Genomic DNA, 19,991 nt, shown 5'->3' on the forward strand with positions numbered 1-19,991 from the left:
GCATCTCCAGCATCCCCAGCCTCTCCAGCCTCTCCAGCCTCCCCAGCCTCTCCAGCATCCCCAGTCTCTCCAGCCTCTCCAGCCTCTCCAGCATCCCCAGCTTCTCCAGCCTCTCCAGCATCCCCAGCCGCTCCATCCCGCCTCTCTCTCCGCGGCTCCCGCCGCTCCATCCCGCGTCCCGAGCCCGCCATGCGGGAGCGATGAGCGCAGCCGCCGCCCGGCCATGGAGGAGGATTTGTTCCAGCTGAAGCAGCTGCCGTGAGTAGCACCGGGGGGGCTCCTGCCCCTCCGGCCGCGGGAATGCCGGCGGGGTCCGGGGAATTCTGCCGGGAGGAGGCTTAGGCCCCCGGGAAGCAGGCCATTTTCCCGGTGGAGCTGCCCGGGTCCGGCATCCCGAGGGATGCGGGAGCTGTTTGTTACATAAATTCACTCATTTCGGGGGGGTTTTCTCGGCGTGGATTTGATGGTGGTGGAAAATCAGCAGAGGTGGGATAAAACCGTGCAAGTGCCAGGAGATTTTGGGAGAGGAGACGTCGGGGTTGCCTTTTCAGGGGGGGTTTATCTAAATAACGCTGTGTGCTGGGGAGGCTCTTCCTCCCCATCCTCCTCCCTGGCAGGGAGGAATTGCAGAGCAGAACCTGCCCTGCCAAGGTGGGGCTGGGGGGACCGTCGGCATTCCCAGTGATTCTGGGAAAGGCAAACGCTGCTGCACAAGGAAAATGCTGATTTTTGCCAGGAATGTGGGTGCTGGATCTGTGCAAAAAAAAACCCCAAGAAACAAACAACCCCCAACCTGATAAAATCTTTAGTACCTTTAACGCCAGGAATTCCTTCCTTATCCCTCAATGCCAAACGCTTCCTTAAAAACCAACCCCGTTTTTTCCTAATGCTCCATTCTCAGGTGTTTTGCAACATCTTCCTATTTATAAATCCTGGGCTCGGCAAGGCAGGGAATGAATGTTTCAAGTCGCTATTAAATATTCATGAGCTCCTGTCGATGACAGAGCACCTTGTCCCATAACATTCCTGATAAGTTGGGAAAACGGACGTGAACTCCAGTTCTTTTCCAATCCTTCCCTGGGATGCCTTCAGCTCGTCAGGGAAAAGAATTTTATTGAGCTTTTTTCCCCATTTTTAAGGACAAAACCTGGGAATACGTCCCAAAGGACTTTCCAGTGCAGGTGTTTTGGTGCTGTGAGATCTTGCAAATAAATGCAGCAGCTCCCTGAGATGTCCCAGATGTGAAAAATTTGGCAAGTGTGGAATAAAAATGATCCCCGTGGAGGTTTTTTTCTGTCATTTGTATCAGTTTGTTTCACATATTCCTAAATTACACACCTGTATTTTTATTTCCTGTGCTGAGGAACCTGGCAATCTCTGCCTGGATTTGTGGTTCTCAGATTTTATGGGATCCATCACCTCCAAAGCTGGAACGATCTTTAAGCTCCCTCGCTGTGATTCTGTGATAATTCAATCTATTTCCAAAAAAAGGATTTCACTTAAATCCAGGGAATTGTCGCTTTCCAAGGGGAAAAAGTTACACTGTGCTGCAGATAAAGTGAAGGAAGCTTGAGGGATCTGTTCTGTTAAATCTGGTGGATCTGTTCCCAAATCTTTGGCCACAGAAAACTTCCTAGATGGGAAAAGAACCTTTTCTGTGGAAAGGAAGCAAATCACTCTGAGCAAAACATCAAAGCTGTGTCAATTTAGCAAATTCTGGGCTTAAAATACAGATATTTAATGAATTACATGCTATTAAATAATTCTGTTTAAGATGAAAGCAGAGTCACAGAATCAGCATCCTGATGGAAAAAAATCCATCCATTCCCTGAATGAGCTCATTAATTGTCACTCACTAAATAATATTTCAAATTCTGGTGCATTTCAGGAGTTTCACTTTTAATCACAAAAACAACTCAGAAAATGGAATTTGGGCTCTTCCTGCCAGGACAAAACCCCTGAAAATCAATGATGTGGCAATGCCTAATTCCCAATTAAATCCAGGCACACAAAACATGGATCTCATTAAATATGCATCATTCCATCATATTTTTATGACCTCTGTGGTTTTATAACTTTGTGGATAGCACAATAACAACCTCTATATCCGAGGACAAGGATTAAATCCCATCCCAACGTAGGATACCCGAAACCAGATCCAAACACAAATCCCAGCATTCCCTGTGGAGAATGGAGACAGGGAATGAGGAGAAACCTGGATGCTGCTTGATTAAACAGGGCTTCAAGACTCACCAAGCACAGCTCCAAGCTGGAAAAGACCCCTGGAAGGATCCATCCCAGATTCTGTGGTTTCAGGGTGGTGAAGTTCCGCCGCACCGGGGAGAGCTCGAGGTCGGACGAGGATGGAATTTCGGGAGAGCACGAGGTGCAGATCGAGGGGGTGAGGACAGAGCTGGAGCCCGTGGAGCTGGGGGATGGAGCTGCAGTGCCCAAGGAATTTGCCAACCCCACGGATGGTGAGCAAGCTCTCTTGTTTTCCTGCAAGGAGAAGGTTGGGGAGAAAGGTGTGGCCCCTTCATCCCTGTCAGGCTGGGTACAGGGGGTTTGGAGAAGTTAAGGATCCCCAGATAAAAACACTAACACAGGGAAATTCTGTTACAGCTGAAAATCAGGATTTGATCAGCCCATTTCCTGTGGGATGCTCCTTGTGTTCCTTTTTGTGTCCCCCCTGCTGGATACTCCTGTTAGGGACTTGTGGATCCAGCTGCCAGCCCCTTTTCCACACTGGAATTTGCCTTAGTTCCCTCTGGAACTGCTCAGTGCTGCTGGAGCAGCTACACCTGGCTCTCCTTCAAGGTTGAGATGAATCTGCAGAGTTCCTGTCTCCTCTTTTCCTAGAGGACAACAGGAATGTCCATCCCAGCCTGTGCTTCCTGCCTGGAGGCAGCACTGCTTTAGGAGAGGTGAGAAATATTGGGTTTGTCTTAGCACGGCGTGAAAATTTGGTATTAATCTTATTTATGGACCTATGTGCTGTGCTTCATCCCTTGGATTTGGTTTGATTTCCTCCTGGTTTGTGGTGTTGTGGGGATCTCACAGCTCTGAGCCAAAGCTTTGCTGAGGAATGTCCTTTTCAAAGTGCTGTGAGTGTTAGAATTGTGAGACTTAAATTGATTTAAACAACTCAAATACCAAAAATGTGCTTTTCTTGGTCATTTCATTAGGCATTTGAGCAAAGGAATTTGAGACATCTCAGCACCTCCAGCTGGAACAAACTAAAGAGGTCATGGCAGTGGATGGGAAACAACCAGCAGCATTTTTAACAAAAGCAGGGTTTAAGATTTGTGTGTTTTGGAGAAATTCTTGATTTAAGTAATGACAGGTTGCACTAAAATATTCCCTGCAGCTCCTAGCACTGCTGTGGGCTGTGGCAGAGCTGTTTCTCCCCACTTCAGTGGCTGGAGGAGTCACTCCAAGGAGGAAGAGGCTGAACATGGGTTGAATTTGTGGGTGCCACAGTGATTTACCTCCATGGGATTAAAATATTCTAGGAATAATTAGGATTATTTTGGCTTTGGAAGAACACAGAGATTTTCTTGAGTAGGAACTGTATAAAAACTAAGTAGCTCTGTTAGATATTTGAGGTCTCAGCAGATTAACCAATTAATTAGCAATTAAACCAGAAAAATTCTCTCTCGAGGGCTGGCTTTTATTCGAAAGGAATCCACTGGAATTGTTTTCTCTCCAGATACTTTCATGGTGGAAGATGCGGTGGAAGCCATTGGATTTGGGAAGTTCCAGTGGAAGCTCTCTGTCATCACTGGATTAGCATGGGCAAGTAACTGGGATCAGGATCTGTTGCATGGTCATCCCTTAGAGAAACTCAGAGATTTCAAATAATGGGGACTGAGAGTCTCCCAACAGATAAATGTACAATAAAGCAGGAATTTTACTGGAAATTCTACAATAACAGCAGGACTCAGCCTTGTTGTGAGAGGTAATGATGGATTTCTTTGTCTCTGAAGTTTTTAGAAACCAGGGTTTGGAAACCCATTTTGATTCTCCACTTCAAATTTGGTTTCGAATGAAAGAGATTCCAGGCTACTCCTGCAGAACCTGAAGTTTCCTGCAGTGATTTTGCCACATTCCTCCCATCAGCTGCAATCTCTGTTGTCTGTATCAGTCAGGATTGCTGTAATCTCAGTTTCAGAGGAACAGCAACCCAGCACTTCCACTTTTAACCTTGATATCAACAACAAAAAAAGTCTTGGTTTCCATTTTCCTGCTCTTTCTGAAGCTCTGTTTTCCACCTCCTGTGGTGTATTTTAGGATCCTGATACCTGGAGCTGTATTTACTGGCTTTTATCCATATAAAAGGCTGGAATCTGCCATGGCTTAGATCCTAAATCAGCTGTGGAATTTGCTTTGCAGGTGATCTATCCAAATCCAGGAGTGTTTAAGGGAATAGGTTACAAGGTATTAAACAATCCTGACTGAATCCATGTGCAAAGGAGCTGAAAGCTGGAATTTGCACTGTGGAAGTGACTGAACCCGAGTCACTGACCAGCCAAAGCTCCCCAAAATCCTTGCATTTGGCTCTTTGGATCCTCTCTGCCAGAGTTACTAAATGTGCTGACAACCAGAAATGAGGTTAAATGTTAAATATTTTGTTCAACCACAAGGTGGGAATGGCACAGTAATGTCACCAAGGCCTATTACTGACTCCTAAATCCACCTGATTTGCAGGCAGCTGTTGATTTTGCTTTCTCTTCCCCCTACAGATGGCAGATGCCATGGAAATGATGATTTTAAGTATCCTTGCTCCTCAGCTGCACTGTGAGTGGCGCTTACCCAGCTGGCAGGTTGCATTGCTCACCTCGGTAGGAAAAATATCTGACAGCTCCTGTCTTCCCTGAGGTTTTTTCCATCATTGTTATCCAGACATTTTGCTTTGTATCCCCCAAAATTCAATCTCTTTGTGGCACTTGCAGATTGCCTTCAGCTTGGAAGTTTATAGGAGTTTTTAAAAGAGATTTATAGGAGGGTTTTTTTTAAAAGATTGAAGTAATGAAATTCGGTGACAACTGAGGGCACTTTGCAAGTTGCAGGCTCCAAGTTTCATGTAATTTCCAGGAGAATCTATGAATTCACTCAGATTCATCCTAAAATTCAAACTATTTGATTAATTTCAAAAAGAACAATGAATTTTTATTACCTTGCTTGAAATTTTTTCTCTCTCCCCACGTTTCAGCTCTCTGACAGACTGAGAGCCCTGAGGGAGAACAAACAGTTGATTTTTGATATTGGACTCAATGATCTCAGAGGTCTTTTCCAGCCCAAATGATTCTGGGATTATGCAGTGATCTTTGGAAGCAGAGATCTTATAACACCACCTCCAAGTATGGTGCTGTGATTTTGGAATCCTGCAATGCCTTTAGGGATAAAAAAACAAATTTGGGACTCTTCTCTCAGCATAGGCCACTGGTAATGCAGGGATTTTATTCCCTGCATTTCTTTCTCCTTTATTTTTCATGCCCTTTGATTGTGTAAAATGGTAAAAATGCTCAGCAGATTGAAATGATGTCCTTGAATCCCGTGAATGTCCTATCCCTGAATGCAGAGGGTCCTTCTTGCAGCTCAGCATGAGAGTGTCACCTCTGAAAAGGCTTCAGGGTGTTTTCTTCCACACTTCAGTCTTTTCTAAACTTTCAAGGTGTAATTTTGTCTCCCTTCAAACCTGAGAGCTGCTGGGGATGGTGGTAGGGGGCTGGAGGAGAGCTCTGCCATGCAGATCTCAACCAACAGCTCCTCTGCTTTTATTCAGGAATATTTTCCTTGGAATTGGAGAGCTCTGTGTCTTCCAGGGCTGGACTCACAATGGGACAATACCAGTGTGCCCAGTCCAGCCCAAACTGGGACTGTCTGGGTTGTCGCTGGTGGATCTTTTAATGCAAAGCTGACTTGAGGAGGCATTTTGTTGCTTGCCTGCTCCAACCCAAAGAGAACTGGATGATCTTTAAGATCCTTTCCAACCCCACCCATTCTCTGACCTCCTGCACGTCTCACTCTGTTTTGGGGTGAAATGTCCTGGTTTCACTGGAAGTTTGTGTTCTGTGTCTGTCACACTGGAATTTTCACTTGTTGTTAAGGGAAAGATTTTTTTTCCTGCTGTTTCACAGGTGGTGTTTGTGGGAATGATGTCCAGCTCCACGCTCTGGGGAAACATTTCAGACCAGTATGGGAGGAAAACAGTAAGTCTGCAGCTCCTACTGGGATATATCCCAACATTTCTGCAGCGTGGACATTTCAGTGCAACTGGCACAGGCTGTCCGGAGAAGCTGTGGCTGCCCCTGGATCCCTGGAAGTGTCCAAGGCCAGGTTGGATGGGGCTTGGAGCAGCCTGGGATAGTGGAAGGTGTCCCTGCCCGTGGCAGGGGGTAGAATGGGATGAACTTTAAGGTCCCTTCCAACCCAACCCATTCTAGGATTTTGTGTTCCCAAATGTCCACATGTACAAAGCATCATTAAGCACATCCAGGACTGAGCTCCTATGAAATACAAGGCATTTGAAGCTCTGTTTTACACTTTAATTTGTGTTACAGTGATTTTTAACTCTTGCTGAACGCAGGGCCTAAAGATCAGCGTGTTGTGGACTCTCTACTACGGAATCCTCAGTGGATTTGCTCCCATTTACAGCTGGATCCTGGTGCTGAGGGGCCTGGTGGGCTTTGGGATTGGAGGAGTGCCTCAGTCGTAAGTAAATATTCACAAATCCAAACTTCCTCATTTCTATTTCTTTCTTACAAAATTCTCATGTCAAACTGAAGTCTTGTTTCTGTTCAGCGATCCCAACCCTTGGCCTTGTTGCAAGGCAGGTCATGACCTAAACACCAACATTTAGAGGCAGAGCTGAGCCCTGACTGTGATTGTAAAACCCCAGATTATTGTTCAGTCAGAGCCTGAACTTCCCCATCTCACCCTGAGCTGGAATTCCAAGCCCACCCAGCCCAAACCTGGAGCACTGGAGATGCTGGGATGGCTCAGAAGGAGAAGGCAGTGTCAGGATATTTCTCTGTCCCTGTGTGGTTCCTTTCACTGAAGAGAGGGATCCATAAATTTTCCACCTGCAATAAATAACCCTGCCCATGGCTTTTAATTAGAAATGTAAAGGGAAGGGTACAGCCATTCTCTCTCTGGGTAGTCTTTTATCCTTATCAATAATTGATATTTTGCCTTCTGGAGGTGCTGTTTTGGAGCAGGCAGAGCCTGACTTGGATTGATGGCTCACAGATTCCTTCCCAAAGCAAGTCAGTGGCTTTTCCATTGCCACTCCCAGATAAAAAATCCAGAGCTGCAGGTACATCCCAGCCAGGGCCACTTGACTTGGCTCACTGAGGTTGTGTCTTCATGAGAGAAAAAACAGAGCCAGTTACAGATCTCCAAGTGGATCCCATCCTCCCTGAGTCTGTTTCCTGTTCTGACTAGAACAAGGATTTATTTGACAGAGGGGTAAACATGGATGAAGCAGGATGAAAAGTAGTTCCTTTCTGATATCCTTAAGCAGGCTGTGTGATTTTGGGGGTGAGTGCCTGGATCTCCATGGAATGAGTGTCATTTCCTCCTCTGGATTGGCTCCAACAATTCCATGTCCTTCTTTTGTTAGGGTCATTCAGCAGCTCCTGTTTTCTCTGCACTACAGAGGGACCTGAGCTACACTTCAAGACATGATTTGAGTTCCCTAAATCACTGCTTGAATGAGATAATGTGTGAAACCTTATACTTTCCATGAACTGAGTCCTGGGCAGCTCCTCTGAGATCAATCCACTCTTGAAGTTAGTAGGAATTTTGTCCCAAACCTCAAAGGAAGCCTGAGGAGTTTGGAGGCAGGAACAGGCTGAGTCAATGGAATGCAAACAGAGCAAAGCCAAGCCTTACCAGTTTGAAGGAGATGACAGAGCATGGACTGGCTGCTGCCTGAATTCCCCCTCAGGAATTCCTCCTGGAGAAGCTCTGCCATCACTCCTTGGCACAGGCATGAAAAAAAGCCTCAGTGGTTGCTCTTTGAATCCCACAATAAAAGAATGCAAATTATTTTATACCAGTGACGTGAAAGTATTCCCCTCTTGGAGAATTGAACCCTGGCACAAGAGACTGATGGGAATTCTCTGAGCCAGTTGTAAAGCCCTGAAGGAATTCTTTATCCAGCAAGAGTTTGTGTTGAATTCTGATGGACCACACTGAAAATAGCAGATAAAATGGTATTTTAAATGGTGCTCTGGCTCAGAGCAGGGCTATGAGAACATAAGCATCAAGATCTGCATTTAACTGACAACTGTGGGGCCACAAAACCACACAAAAAGAACAGATTGTGTCCTCTCTTTCAGTGTTGGAGGGTTTGTTCTGGAGTGGAAGGGGAATGTGACCCAGTGTCAGAGCCTGGCTGGCTCTGGGGATAGGGAGAGCTTTGAGTTACTGCTCTGGGTTTAGCTCTTTAATTAAGAGGCAAAGGGGATTTTGAACCTCTGTCTGCTGTGGCATTTTCCTCTCTGTGCTAACCTGACATTTTCCTCTCTGTTCCCTCTTTTAGGGTAACTTTATATGCTGAATTCCTTCCAATGAAAGCCAGAGCAAAATGCATTTTATTAATAGAGGTGAGTAGCTGCATTCTGATCCTCGAGGGATAAATCCTTCTGTTAGTCACATCCCTTCCATCCTCCTGCCTGGAAATCCCCTCAGAGCTGCAGCCAGACCTTGCCTGTCCACCTTGGTGTGGAGCTGAGTCACTCCTGAGCTCTGGGACCAGCCCAGCTCCAAAAGCAGCAGAAATTTTTCTTGTCACACTCCACTCTTTGTGCTGAATTTGCCTTTTTCCAAATTAGTTTGCACCCAGGGCTGCAGAGTGAGCACAAGGTGGGAACTGGGTATCCATGATTTTGTGGTGAAACTCATCTCAGTGATGGATTTGGAGAGCTGACAGCCCCACAAATGCAGTGCTGAATTCAGCTCCACATCTTCATTCCAATGTGTCACAGTCACACAGGGCAGAATTTTGTCCTTGGAACATTTCAAGGCAGAATTGGCACCCCGGGAATTTCTCTCTCCAGCCATCCCTGCTGAGCACAGCCTGGAATGCTCCAAAGAGGAGGCCTTGGGGGCACTCCTATCCTCATTTTGTCGTTGGTTTTCCCTCTTCCAGGTGTTCTGGGCCCTTGGGACTGTGTTTGAAGTGCTCCTGGCAGTGGTGGTGATGCCCACACTCGGCTGGCGCTGGCTCCTCATCCTCTCTGCCCTTCCACTCCTGCTCTTTGCTGGCCTGTGTTTTGTAGGTATTCCTCAAGGATTCATGTGAATTCCTGCAATTCCCGCTCCTCTACCCCATTCTGTGACCCAGCTGAAGAAAATCAGGACAGTTTTGAGCTCTCTTCTGTGAAATAACTGAAATAATGACCAAAAAATGCAGTTTCAACAGGGTGCTGGGAAAAACATTCCAGGGAGAGCTGTGTTGATGTAACTGCTGGAGGACAATGGTGGGCTGGAATTTTGTGAAATCAGGCCTGGAACCCTCTCCAATTTAATGACTTTGTTTCAACTAAGCTCAGTGGAATCAGCATTTTACCAAAAGCTGTTGCTATTTCCCTAAATGCTCTTTTGATTTTGTCACTTTTAGAATCAATTTCCACTTAAAAATCCTCCCAAATCAGGGACAGAATCTGCAGAGTGCAGGTGAGATTCCAGAATAAGTTAAACCTGAGCTTCAGTGATATATTTTTTATTTTATTATTTATTAGGTGATATATTTGCCAATCACTCAGTCTCCTCATAGATAAATGTCCTTGTCAGGTGGTTTAGCACCTATAATTTCCCTTAATTTTTCAGGAATACCTCCAGTTATCCAGGTGCTCACAAGCTTGTTCTAAATTAAAAGGAGCTTAAACCCATAAATTTTGGAATGCCAGAATCTTGTTATCTGCCCTGGATGCTTTGCCATTCCTACAGGGAAGGGATCATGTCAAAAACCTGCAAAAATTCCCAACACTTCTCAAGGACAAACCCAGAGGAATGGAAGGGAAAGAGTTCTGAGGTCATGGGGAAAGTGGGGCGGTTGCAATTTTTAAAGCCTGATGAGATAATTCTTGGAATTCTTCAAGCTTAGTCCTGTAATCCTTTTGTTATGTGAGAATCTGCTGGAGTCACTGAGATTCCCCCGAGGAAAATCCCATTGCTGGTTGTGACACCCTCCTGTGTGTGTGACCTGCTTTGCTCCCCTAGTGGCTGCCAGAAAGTGCCAGGTATGATGTGTTATCTGGGAACCAGGAGAAAGCTCTGGCCACTTTGAAGAGGATAGCCACGGAAAATGGAGCTCCAATGCCCTTGGGAAAACTGGTGATTTCCAGACAGGTACGTGCAGGTCACAGTAACAGTGAAACTAGGGGTGTTTGTAAGCAAATAATCAATGTTCTGTTCAATTTTAAGGTCTCAGCTAGGCATTAAAAAAAATGAGGTTTGATCATTTCGGCCTCTTTCCCACTGAGGAAGAGGTAATTTCTCATTTGGAAGTAAAAAGCAGCTTAAAATGGGCATTAATGTTATTTAACCTCACTGTTATGAAAGAAAACCAAACCTTGAGGTTGCTGAAGAGCTCAGGTCAGAATTCCCGGATCTGAACTCGTGAGACAAGATGGAATTTGACACTTTAGCTGTCCCTCATCATCCAACTTCTGCTTGTTCCCAACAGGAGGACCGAGGCAAAATGAGGGACCTTTTCACCCCCCATTTCCGCTGGACCACGTTGTTGCTCTGGTTCATTTGGTAAGAGAAAACCTAAAGGTTCAGTGCCAGCACAGCTCTAAATGGGGTTTATTGAAGGGATTTTACTCAAATCCAGCAACTTCCTCCTCAGAAAAAAAACCAACCAACCAAAAAAACCCCAACCTGTATTGATTTGTAATTTATTCAACCACCCAATCATTCCCAAATTGCCCTTTAATTTTCTGATTGCTGAAACAGCTTTGAGGTAGGACTTCTGATTCGTGGTGGTTTTTTTAAGTTGGACCAGCTGAAACTTCCTCTCTCATTTGCTTCCTTGCAGGTTTTCCAATGCTTTTTCTTATTATGGGTTAGTTTTATTAACTACAGAGCTCTTCCAAGCAGGAGATGTTTGCAGCAGTGAGTATTGCTCCATCTTTTCTTTCTACATGTGTCCTGTTAAAACTGCTGGAAGATCTTTTATCAGATCACCTTCTGCTGCTATTTTGGGAAAGGAATGTGGTCGAGTTTTAAGTTTATTTTAAATGTTTCCACATCTCTGCCCACTGCAGAGAGATCCTGCAGTGGTTTTGAGCCCAAAATGTAAAACAGCAAGACAACCTTCAAGGCAGACCTGTTATCTGTTCTTCTTGATTTAAAAAAAAAAGTGATTGAATCAATATAAGTTTGCAGATTTGACAGGCCTAATTAGTTCTGAGAGAGAGAAACTGCTGCTCCTGTGGAGCTCCTGGGTTCTCAAGATGGGAAAACCTGCTGAGAAAAAAGAGAATGGTGGGAAATCGACATCCTTTGTGTTGCAGAATTTTTGGGGTGGGGGGGGAAGAAAGGTGCTTTGACTCAGTTAAGAAGAGGCTTGAACAGTTTGATTCCCCAGGGGAGGAATGATTGCATTCAGAGCACTTGTAATTAGGGAAAACTACCTGAAAGTTGGGAAATTATAAAAGGAGGGTGGGGAGCATTGGAGCAGCCCCAGATGCCAGGGTTGAAGAGCAGTGATGAGCTCTGAGAGCTCTGACTCAGTGTTGCCTCCCCAGAGAAGGATGCAGCCCTTAAAAACCCTTGGTTTTATAAGGACATGGGATAATTCAGTATTCCCAGAGTGTGGGAAGTGTTGGGATCCCAATTTGTGTTGGGAGAAACTGAATTATTGGAATTAATTGTGTCCTGAGCCCTGGACTGGAAAATAATTCAGACTGTACAGCTGATAAGGAGATGGAATTTTCACTGAGCTGAGACATCCTGTCACAGAAAACATTACAAATGATCCATGTTTCCAGGTAAAATCACCAAGCATTGCTCTCCAATGCCCCTCTGACTCTGAATTCCATCCCAGCAGCACATCAAGCATTCAGAAGAGGAATAACAATTAAATCAAAGGGGCAGGATCACTTGAATTTCTATCCCTAAACGACTTTCCAGAAGTATTTTAAAGGATGGTGGGTGCAGTGAATCCATGCCAGTCCTTCCAGTGCATCCCTTCCTAAATTTCAGCAGTAAGAGTGATAGAGACACAGCAGGAAGGTAAACAGGGAAGAGTTTACTTAAAATACATTAAATATTTGTGCTTTTTTCCCTCCAGTATCCAGCAGAAGGCAGGAAGTTAAAGCCAAGTGCAGCCTGACCTGTGAGTACCTGACAGAGGAAGATTACACTGACCTGCTCTGGACAACCCTGTCAGAATTCCCTGGTAAGGAGCAAGGAGAAGCCCCAGTTTTTCCTTGGAATGGCTCAGGGTGTGGGAATGGGCTCTGGCAGCAGCAGTGGAACTGGGATGTCTGGCCTGATGCTTCCCACAGCACTCAGAGCTCCTTGCTGTGGCTCTGGGTCCTCCCTGGCCTGGGATCACTCCATAAAAAATCAGTCATTGCTCTGGAATGGCCCCTCTGACTGTGGGTTCCTCTTCAGGAAGAGGAAAACCAACTGAATCCAAGGGGCAGAAACACTGGAATTTCTATCCATAAATGATTATCCAGAAGTATTTTCAAAGGATGATGGGTACAATGCATCCATGGAGACCTTGCTCCCTAAATCTCTGTGTCCAGCTTCAGTCCCGATCCTGTGATTTTCGGGCAATTCCAGTGAATTTCAGTGGACACTCTGGCATAGGGCAAGCAAAGTAGTGTGAAACAGCCACTGATCCCTCAGATCAGTGATCATCTGATTGGAACAACACCACAGACAGGGATCAGGTGATTTTCACTCTTCTGGATCATAATTTCAGGGCTAAAAGCTCAGGGAGAAGCCATTTAATTAATGATAATTTGCAAGGATGACTGATAAATATGCACAGTCATTCCTAAGAGGAGTGTGCAGCCAAACAGACATTTTGGGAAGGATTCCCAGAAAAAGGAGTGTGTACCTTGGAGTGGTGCTGGGCTGAAAGGTCTGGTTTGATCCTCACACTGAGGGGGGAGTGAGAAATATTGACAGGATAGCTCTGCATGTGACACTGATGCTGGAATAATCCTCACTCCTGCTGTGCATCAGCCTTCAAAAGGATCTGGGAAAATTGCATTGGAGGGAAGACATAACAATGTGAGATTTACTGAGCTTGATCTATCTCCTATCAAAAAGCAGCTGAGAAATAATTCAGTGGCAACAGCTAAATAACAGAATAGAAACAAAATACCATGTTCTAAGGAGCCCTTCCATCCAGCAGGGAATAATGGCCAGAAGTTGAACAAAAGTTCTTCCAGTGAGCCATAAGCAGGTGTTTTAGGCATTCACATCAGTAATCCCTGGATGGGAGTGTGGATTTGTGGATCTGGGAGCATGGAGCAGGACTCAGCAGCTGGGACACGGAATTCCTGTTTCACATGACACCAGTAGCAATCCATCCTACAGCCCTGCCTGGGGCCAGCGGAGGGTTGGAAAGAGAGACCAAAATTTCCAATCTAAACCACCCAGGCTGTGTTAAATCTGCTGCAGCCCCACTTTGCTCGATTCCCAAGGGTCTCCTGCTCTCTTCCCACAGGTGTGTTGGTGACCCTGTGGATCATTGACCGCATCGGCCGCAAGAAAACCATGGCCCTGTCCTTCCTTGTCTTCTCCTTTTGCAGCCTCCTGCTCTTTCTCTGCATTGGAAGGTGAGTCTAGCACAGGGAACAGCTGGAGTATTGGATTCATCCATGTTCTCTCTTGTTTGTGGTGGGAGAACTGGGAGTGGTGGTTTGAAAAGCTGTGGGATGGTCGTGCTCAGCTGGAGAAAGATTTAAGGCTGGGGTTGGGTTTTCTCACCAGAGTTTGGGAGGGAAATAAAAGTGAATGCCAAGTGAACCCAGCAGATTGTACTGGACGTTCCCAAACTCTGCTCTCCTCTTTCTTCTCACAGAAATGTTCTTACTGTGCTGCTCTTCATTGCAAGAGCTTTTATTTCAGGAGGATTTCAGGCTGCCTATGTTTACACCCCTGAGGTAAGGGGGATGTTGTGGTGATGGGAATATTTAAGGGGAGTGAGAACAGGGTGGGACATTCATTTTGATGACCTGCTCCCAATGAACCTCACCCCAGATTGGAGTTGATCCCATTGTCACTGTCTAACAGAATGTGCTGTGGCACCACTTACTAATTCCCATTAGGAGTGGAAGGAGGAGAACTTCCCACTGGGATTGATGGGATGATGCTTTCTCCACAGGTTTATCCCACAGCCACACGTGCTTTGGGCCTGGGAACGTGCAGTGGAATGGCCAGAGTGGGAGCCCTCATAACCCCCTTCATTGCACAGGTAAATCCCTTCTCCTCTGAGATTGGAGGCACAGGAAGCTTGGACTTGATGATCTTGAAGGTCTTTTCCAGCTTTAACAATTCCATGATTCTGTGAAGGTGATGGAGAACCTGCTTTTCTTCCACTATCCCAGGTTGCTCCAAGCCCCATCCAAACACTGCCAGGGATGGGGCAGCCACAGCTTCTTTGGGCAGCCTGTGCCAGTGCCTCCCACTTCCTAAAATCCAGTCTAATCCTGTCCTCTGAGAGTTTAAAACCACTGTTCCTTGTCCTGGCACTATCTATAAAATGTCCCTCTCCCTCCTTGCCAGAAGCTTCAAGTTAAACTCTTTCCCCAGTTCTACAATTAAAATTTCTGTTGTTCCATCAGTGTCTGTATTTCCATGCTGAGGTGCTGTTTTGCATTCCCTGCCTTTTTCCTGCAGGTGATGTTGGAATCCTCAGTCTATCTGACTCTGGTGGTTTACAGTGGCTGCTGCCTGCTGGCTGCCCTGGCCTCCTGCTTCCTGCCCATCGAGACCAAGGGCCGTGGCCTCCAGGAGTCCAGCCACAAGGAATGGGGCCAGGAGATGGTGGGCAGAGGATCTCATTCCCCAGGGGAGTCACAGGAATGAGGGGACGTGGAAACCTGCTGGAAGAATGAAGGATAGGAGCAAAATGTCTCACAAAACCTCCGAGCCTGAAGCATGGAAAGCTGACCACCATCACTGCCAACGTCACGTGTCAAACTGCAGGAGTTTGGGGTTGAACCTCAGCAAATTGTGTTTCTGCTGCTCTTTGCTCACACTCATAAAAACTTTCTGGACGGAGAGGCCTTTGATCCAAATATCCTTGGAAGTTTAGCAGGAGGGGTTTCTCTTCAGTCTGTCGTGCTTGCATGGTCAGCTCTTCAGCTTAAAATGTCCCGTGCCAAGCAAATGCCAAGTGACTGCAGCCCAGCATCAGCTGTCATTAAAACACTGAGCTCTTGATGCCTAAAACCAAGAGGTTCATACTTAGTGTGGCCCTGGCCTGGCACAGGGTGGATTCCATACCCTACACTATGGATTGAATGCCTACCTTGCACTTTTAGCCATCAAAACCACCACCAAAATGTGGTTCTGGCAAACCGACCTGGGCTTTTCAGTTGGGTTCTGTTCCTGGAGAATTAATAGGAGTGGATTGCTTGGGAAGTAATTCCTGCCTGTTTCTCCCATCCCAGGTGGGTAGTTGGAGCAGGGAGGGTGGTGTTTGCTGCAGAGCTGGGACCTTGTAGCAGAAATGTAAATCACAGAGTCATTAAGGTTGGAAAAGACCTCCAAACTCATCAAGTCCAATATATAAATCCTCGTGGTTTGGAGCAGAATTGGACTTCTCTGGCACTGCCAGGGACTTTGAGTTCTCTGCCTGTTGTTGGAGTGGGGAGGTTCTCGCTCCTGTGGTTCTCTGCATGGATCCAGGTGTGTCCCTGCTCCGTTTCCTGGGCACGTCCTCACGGTGGGGTGGCCCCAACTGGAGTCGGAAGCGCTGCCTTTGGGATGGAGCCACTCCCTGACAGCTGAGCAGGACTTTTCCTGCCCATTGTACATTGACTGGTGACAAAGGAATGTAGCTGGAATAAATGAACAAAACCATGGGAAGAGCCCATCTGCAGTGACCTTGGATGAGGAACAGCCCTGCTTCAGGTGTGGCTCCCCAAGGGATGATCCCGCTCTTGTCAGGGAATGTAACAGAGCTCAGGTGAGGACAAGCTCGTCTGGTGTGCCACAAACCTGTCCCTGGGCACAGGGCAGGTGGCAGAGTCTGTGGGAATGTGGAAGGATCTGAGACGTGCCTCATCCAGGTCTCAGTGTATTTTCAGGATGGACTCTGTGAGGCTGTGGAAGCAATGGGGGTTTGTGGTCTGTCTGAGCAGGTTTCTCACCTGAACACAGGTAAATGTGCAACACATTTTTACAGCCGAATATTTTAAGTATCCTGGGAAGCAGGTCCCATTCCCGGGGTCAGGAATAGGTGTCCAAGTCCATGCTTGGTGCAGTACAAGTGAGCACTGTGGGGCTCGGCTGTCACTGAGGGTCACAGCTCTGAGGTCACTGCAGTGCTCCACCACGTTCCAGGCTGCTCGTTTGGAGACTGAGGGGAAAACAGGAGTGGATAATTCCTTAAAGAAAGCCAGGAAACTCAGGCTGATGGAAAAGGCCAAAGAGGTTGTTGATAATTGTGTGTGGGAGGTGGGTGTTCTGCTGAGAACAGAGTTTGCCAAGGCACCGAGTGTCCATCCAGTCCCACTGGAGGATGGTGACTCAGTGAAGGATTCCAGGAATGGTTGGTGGAAACAGGCAAACTTGGCTTTTCCCAGAGAGACAAAAATGAATTCAGCTCCCAAGGGATCCCTGGGATCCCCGGGCTCAGCTGTGGGTGATGGCACAGAACCCTCCGTCCATTCCAGCTGGGTTGGTTCCCTTTGTGTCCCCTGTCCCTGGGTCCTCACTCTCCAGCAGGCTCAAGCTCCAGTTGATCCCAGTAAACAGACAGGGCTCTCGTGGCACTGACAGCAACCACAACTCATTTGTTCACCTCCTTCTGCCAGGCTGAGTTGGGTCATTCTCCCTGTGTGCCTGGGGCAGCCTGGAGCAGAGCCAGAGGGACTTGTTTTCATGGAATATCAGAATCCCAAAGTGATTTGGGTTGGGAGGGACCTTAAAGCTCATCCAGTCCCACCCCTTGCTGTGGGCAGGGACACTTTCCACTGGATTAGGTTGCTCCAAACCCCATCCAAACATGACCTAAGGGAACACTTCCAGGGATGGGGAACCTCTCTGCTTTCCCTTGGACTGGCCTCTGATGTGCTGGATATGGGACACAGCAGTGAGGAAGCAGATCCTGGATGGGTTTAATCGGGTATTATCCCACATGTGGCCAGTGAGCTGGAAAACCTGCTGGGCTGGGATGTCCTGGAGCTGGGATCTACTGGAGCTGGGTTTGCCTTTGCACAGTCAGGCTGTTCACCCCTCAGTGACAGCTCTGCCATTCCATCCTCTTCCTCCTGCTGATGGAGGCCCTCGAGGCCATTCCAGTCCCCCAGGTGCTCCCCTCCTTCCTTCCTTGGGCTTGCCATGAGCTGTGTTTGCATCCCAAAACTCTGGAATTGAGCCTGAGTAGAGGTGACAGAGAATCCAAAGTGCAGCACAGGCTTGGCCTGAAGGAACCCACCCCACAGCCCAGTTTGTTACTCAATGCCTTGAGTTAAAATTCTGCTTTCCCAGGGTTAATGTTCACATCTCACTTCACTTTTTTAGGTGAATGTTCAGCAGTTTTAAAGAATTGCATTCAACAGCCCTTAGAGAGTTTTAGGTGAAGTTTATCTGTTCGTGCACACCTGGGTCTGGATCCTACAGATAAGCCACTTCCCAGGTAAAGATTTATAGGGAATGCAATTGCTGTTGAATAGATCAGTTTTAACCTGTGACGTTTACAGTGTTAACCAAAAAATGGAAGGCATTTTTTGCTTTTCACTTTTTATGAATTCTGCACTAAAAAACCTTTTGAATGATAGAAATACCAAGGTTGGTGCTGCTGGGTCTTTGATTTTTGTCAAAGCTTGATCCAAAACTCACTGAAATCTGGGAAAATCCCCCGTGGATATCCATGGGCTTTGGATCAGCTGAATGAAAGAGAGAGGTAGGAGCCCACCACAGCTGATCCCACCTGGCTGAATTTGGCAGGAGCCTGTTGGGCACTGGAGAAACAGAGCTGGAATTCAGGATTTGCAGGAATTTGCATATAATTAGTAAGAGAATTAGCTTGTTCACTGGGAACACTGGGGTTGACACACAGCAGTTAGAAATCACCACCAATAGGTTTTATCAGTAGGGCAGCACCGTTTAGGTGCAAAATCAACTTCCAAAGAATCCTTTTCCACACTATTTTTCACTGGTGAAGGAATTACTGCAACTGCTTCATTTCAAACTGGGAAGTGAGGTCCTTTGGAATTCAAACAGAATTGTGGGACTCAGATTTGCCAAGTGGCCCAAGATATCAACGTGCCAAGCTGGCGTGGGAACGTCATTCCCCAAGTGTGCTTGGATGGAATGATTTGTTATTCCCAAATACTTGCCCAGAGAGCAGTGAATGTTTCCATGTCTGAATGTACAGTTTCTAAGCTGGATTTACATTTTAATGTTGAAAAACTTGGTGTATCTTGAGCTTGTTGTAAAATACTCCTCTGGTTCCTGTTCCCAACACGGCATTGGAGAGTTGAAGTCCACATTAGATATTTTATGTTAAACAAATAAATAGTTTTTTCAGGAAATGAGTTTTTGGCTCTTCTGGGCAATGTTTAGGAGGGGTTATAACGTTGCAATTTTTTTTGTCTTGGTGTTCAGAGGTTTGAGATCCAGTTTGGGCTCAGCACTCTGCAGGTCTGACTCATTTTCTGTCTGTTTTGTGTATTTAGATGTAAAGAAAAGTCACAGGATTCCTGTTCCCATTGTAAGTAACCTCACTGCAGTTAAATATTGTGGATGCTCCATGCCTGGAAGTGTTCCAGGCCAGGTTGGACAGAGCTTGGAGCAACCTGGGATAGTGGAAGGTGTCCCTGCCCATGGCAGGGGGTGGAACTGGATGAGCTTCAAGGTCCATTCCCACCCAAACCATTCTAAGGTTCTATGATTTTTTAAATTCTCTTAAATCTTTAATTGATTTTCATATTTAATTCTGTTTGGACACAAAGCCCCAGCCAGTTTGGGCTCTTCCCTGGGTGTGTTGGCATCAGGTGGCTCCACATGTGTCTGGACTTCGGGGCAGGGAGGCTTCCTTCTACTAATTTACATTTTAATATAAACCTTTCATTTCCCTATCATTTTTCTAAACCATAATTAAGTGCCCAACCCTGTTTTCCTCTGCCCTGTCACTGATGTTCTTATTTTGATGTCCAATAATTTACAGGCAGGGGGTGGTTCAAGGATGAGTCAAAATGACTAATGAGCTGCAAATCCTTCTCATGCTAATGCAGGGTGTTCTCATCCCAGAGTGCATCCAGCTTCCTTCTCCCAGCCTGGGATGCAGAGCCTTGTTCCTGGGAATGGAAATACTTGGGAACTAGAAGGGTTTGTGTGGCTGAAGCAATGCTGGGGGGAATATTCCTTCTTCCGTGGTTACTTTTTGGCACCCTCAGGCATTTCTAAAGCTCATTCTCATGATCATGGAATATCCTGAGCTGGAAGGGACCCACAGGGATCATCCAGTCCAACTCTTGGCCCTGTACAGACACCCCAACAATCCCACTCTGTGCCTGAGACTGTTGTCCAAAAGCTCCTGGAGTGAGCTGCTGTTTGCTCACTTCCCTGGTACTTGATGTGCTTCCAGCTTTGTTCTGGGTCACGGGAGATCCTTGTGGAGAACTGGGAGTTCCTAAAATGTGCTGACACTGGACACGGGAGGTGGTGTTTTGTGTGCATCAAAGGTCTTGCAGGAATTGCCCAGACCCCCTTCCCTGACCTCTCCCTGGCCTCAGGAGTGAACTTCAATCCCTCGGTGGGGAGTTTGCCTTGGGAAACTG

General features: G+C 46.6%; 1 protein-coding gene across 1 annotated transcript; it reads left to right on the forward strand.

Moving 5' to 3' along the window:
• Positions 1–59: 59 nt before the first annotated feature.
• Positions 60–18,746, forward strand: LOC121667822 (SV2 related protein). Its single transcript, XM_042034925.1, has 16 exons — positions 60–258; positions 2,317–2,477; positions 3,710–3,795; positions 4,743–4,841; positions 6,141–6,212; positions 6,590–6,714; positions 8,549–8,612; positions 9,158–9,283; positions 10,231–10,359; positions 10,697–10,770; positions 11,051–11,127; positions 12,308–12,415; positions 13,703–13,814; positions 14,060–14,141; positions 14,363–14,452; positions 14,878–18,746. Exons 1-16 carry the CDS (start codon positions 224–226, stop codon positions 15,064–15,066), a joined length of 1,629 nt encoding a protein of 542 aa, XP_041890859.1. The 5' UTR covers positions 60–223; the 3' UTR covers positions 15,067–18,746.
• The last annotated feature ends 1,245 nt before the right edge of the window (positions 18,747–19,991 follow it).

The sequence above is a fragment of the Corvus kubaryi genome, unplaced genomic scaffold (assembly GCF_017639235.1).
Source record: "Corvus kubaryi isolate FWS band 111438036 unplaced genomic scaffold, C.kubaryi_AGA036_p1.0 37382, whole genome shotgun sequence".
Classification (NCBI taxonomy): Eukaryota; Metazoa; Chordata; class Aves; order Passeriformes; family Corvidae; genus Corvus; species Corvus kubaryi.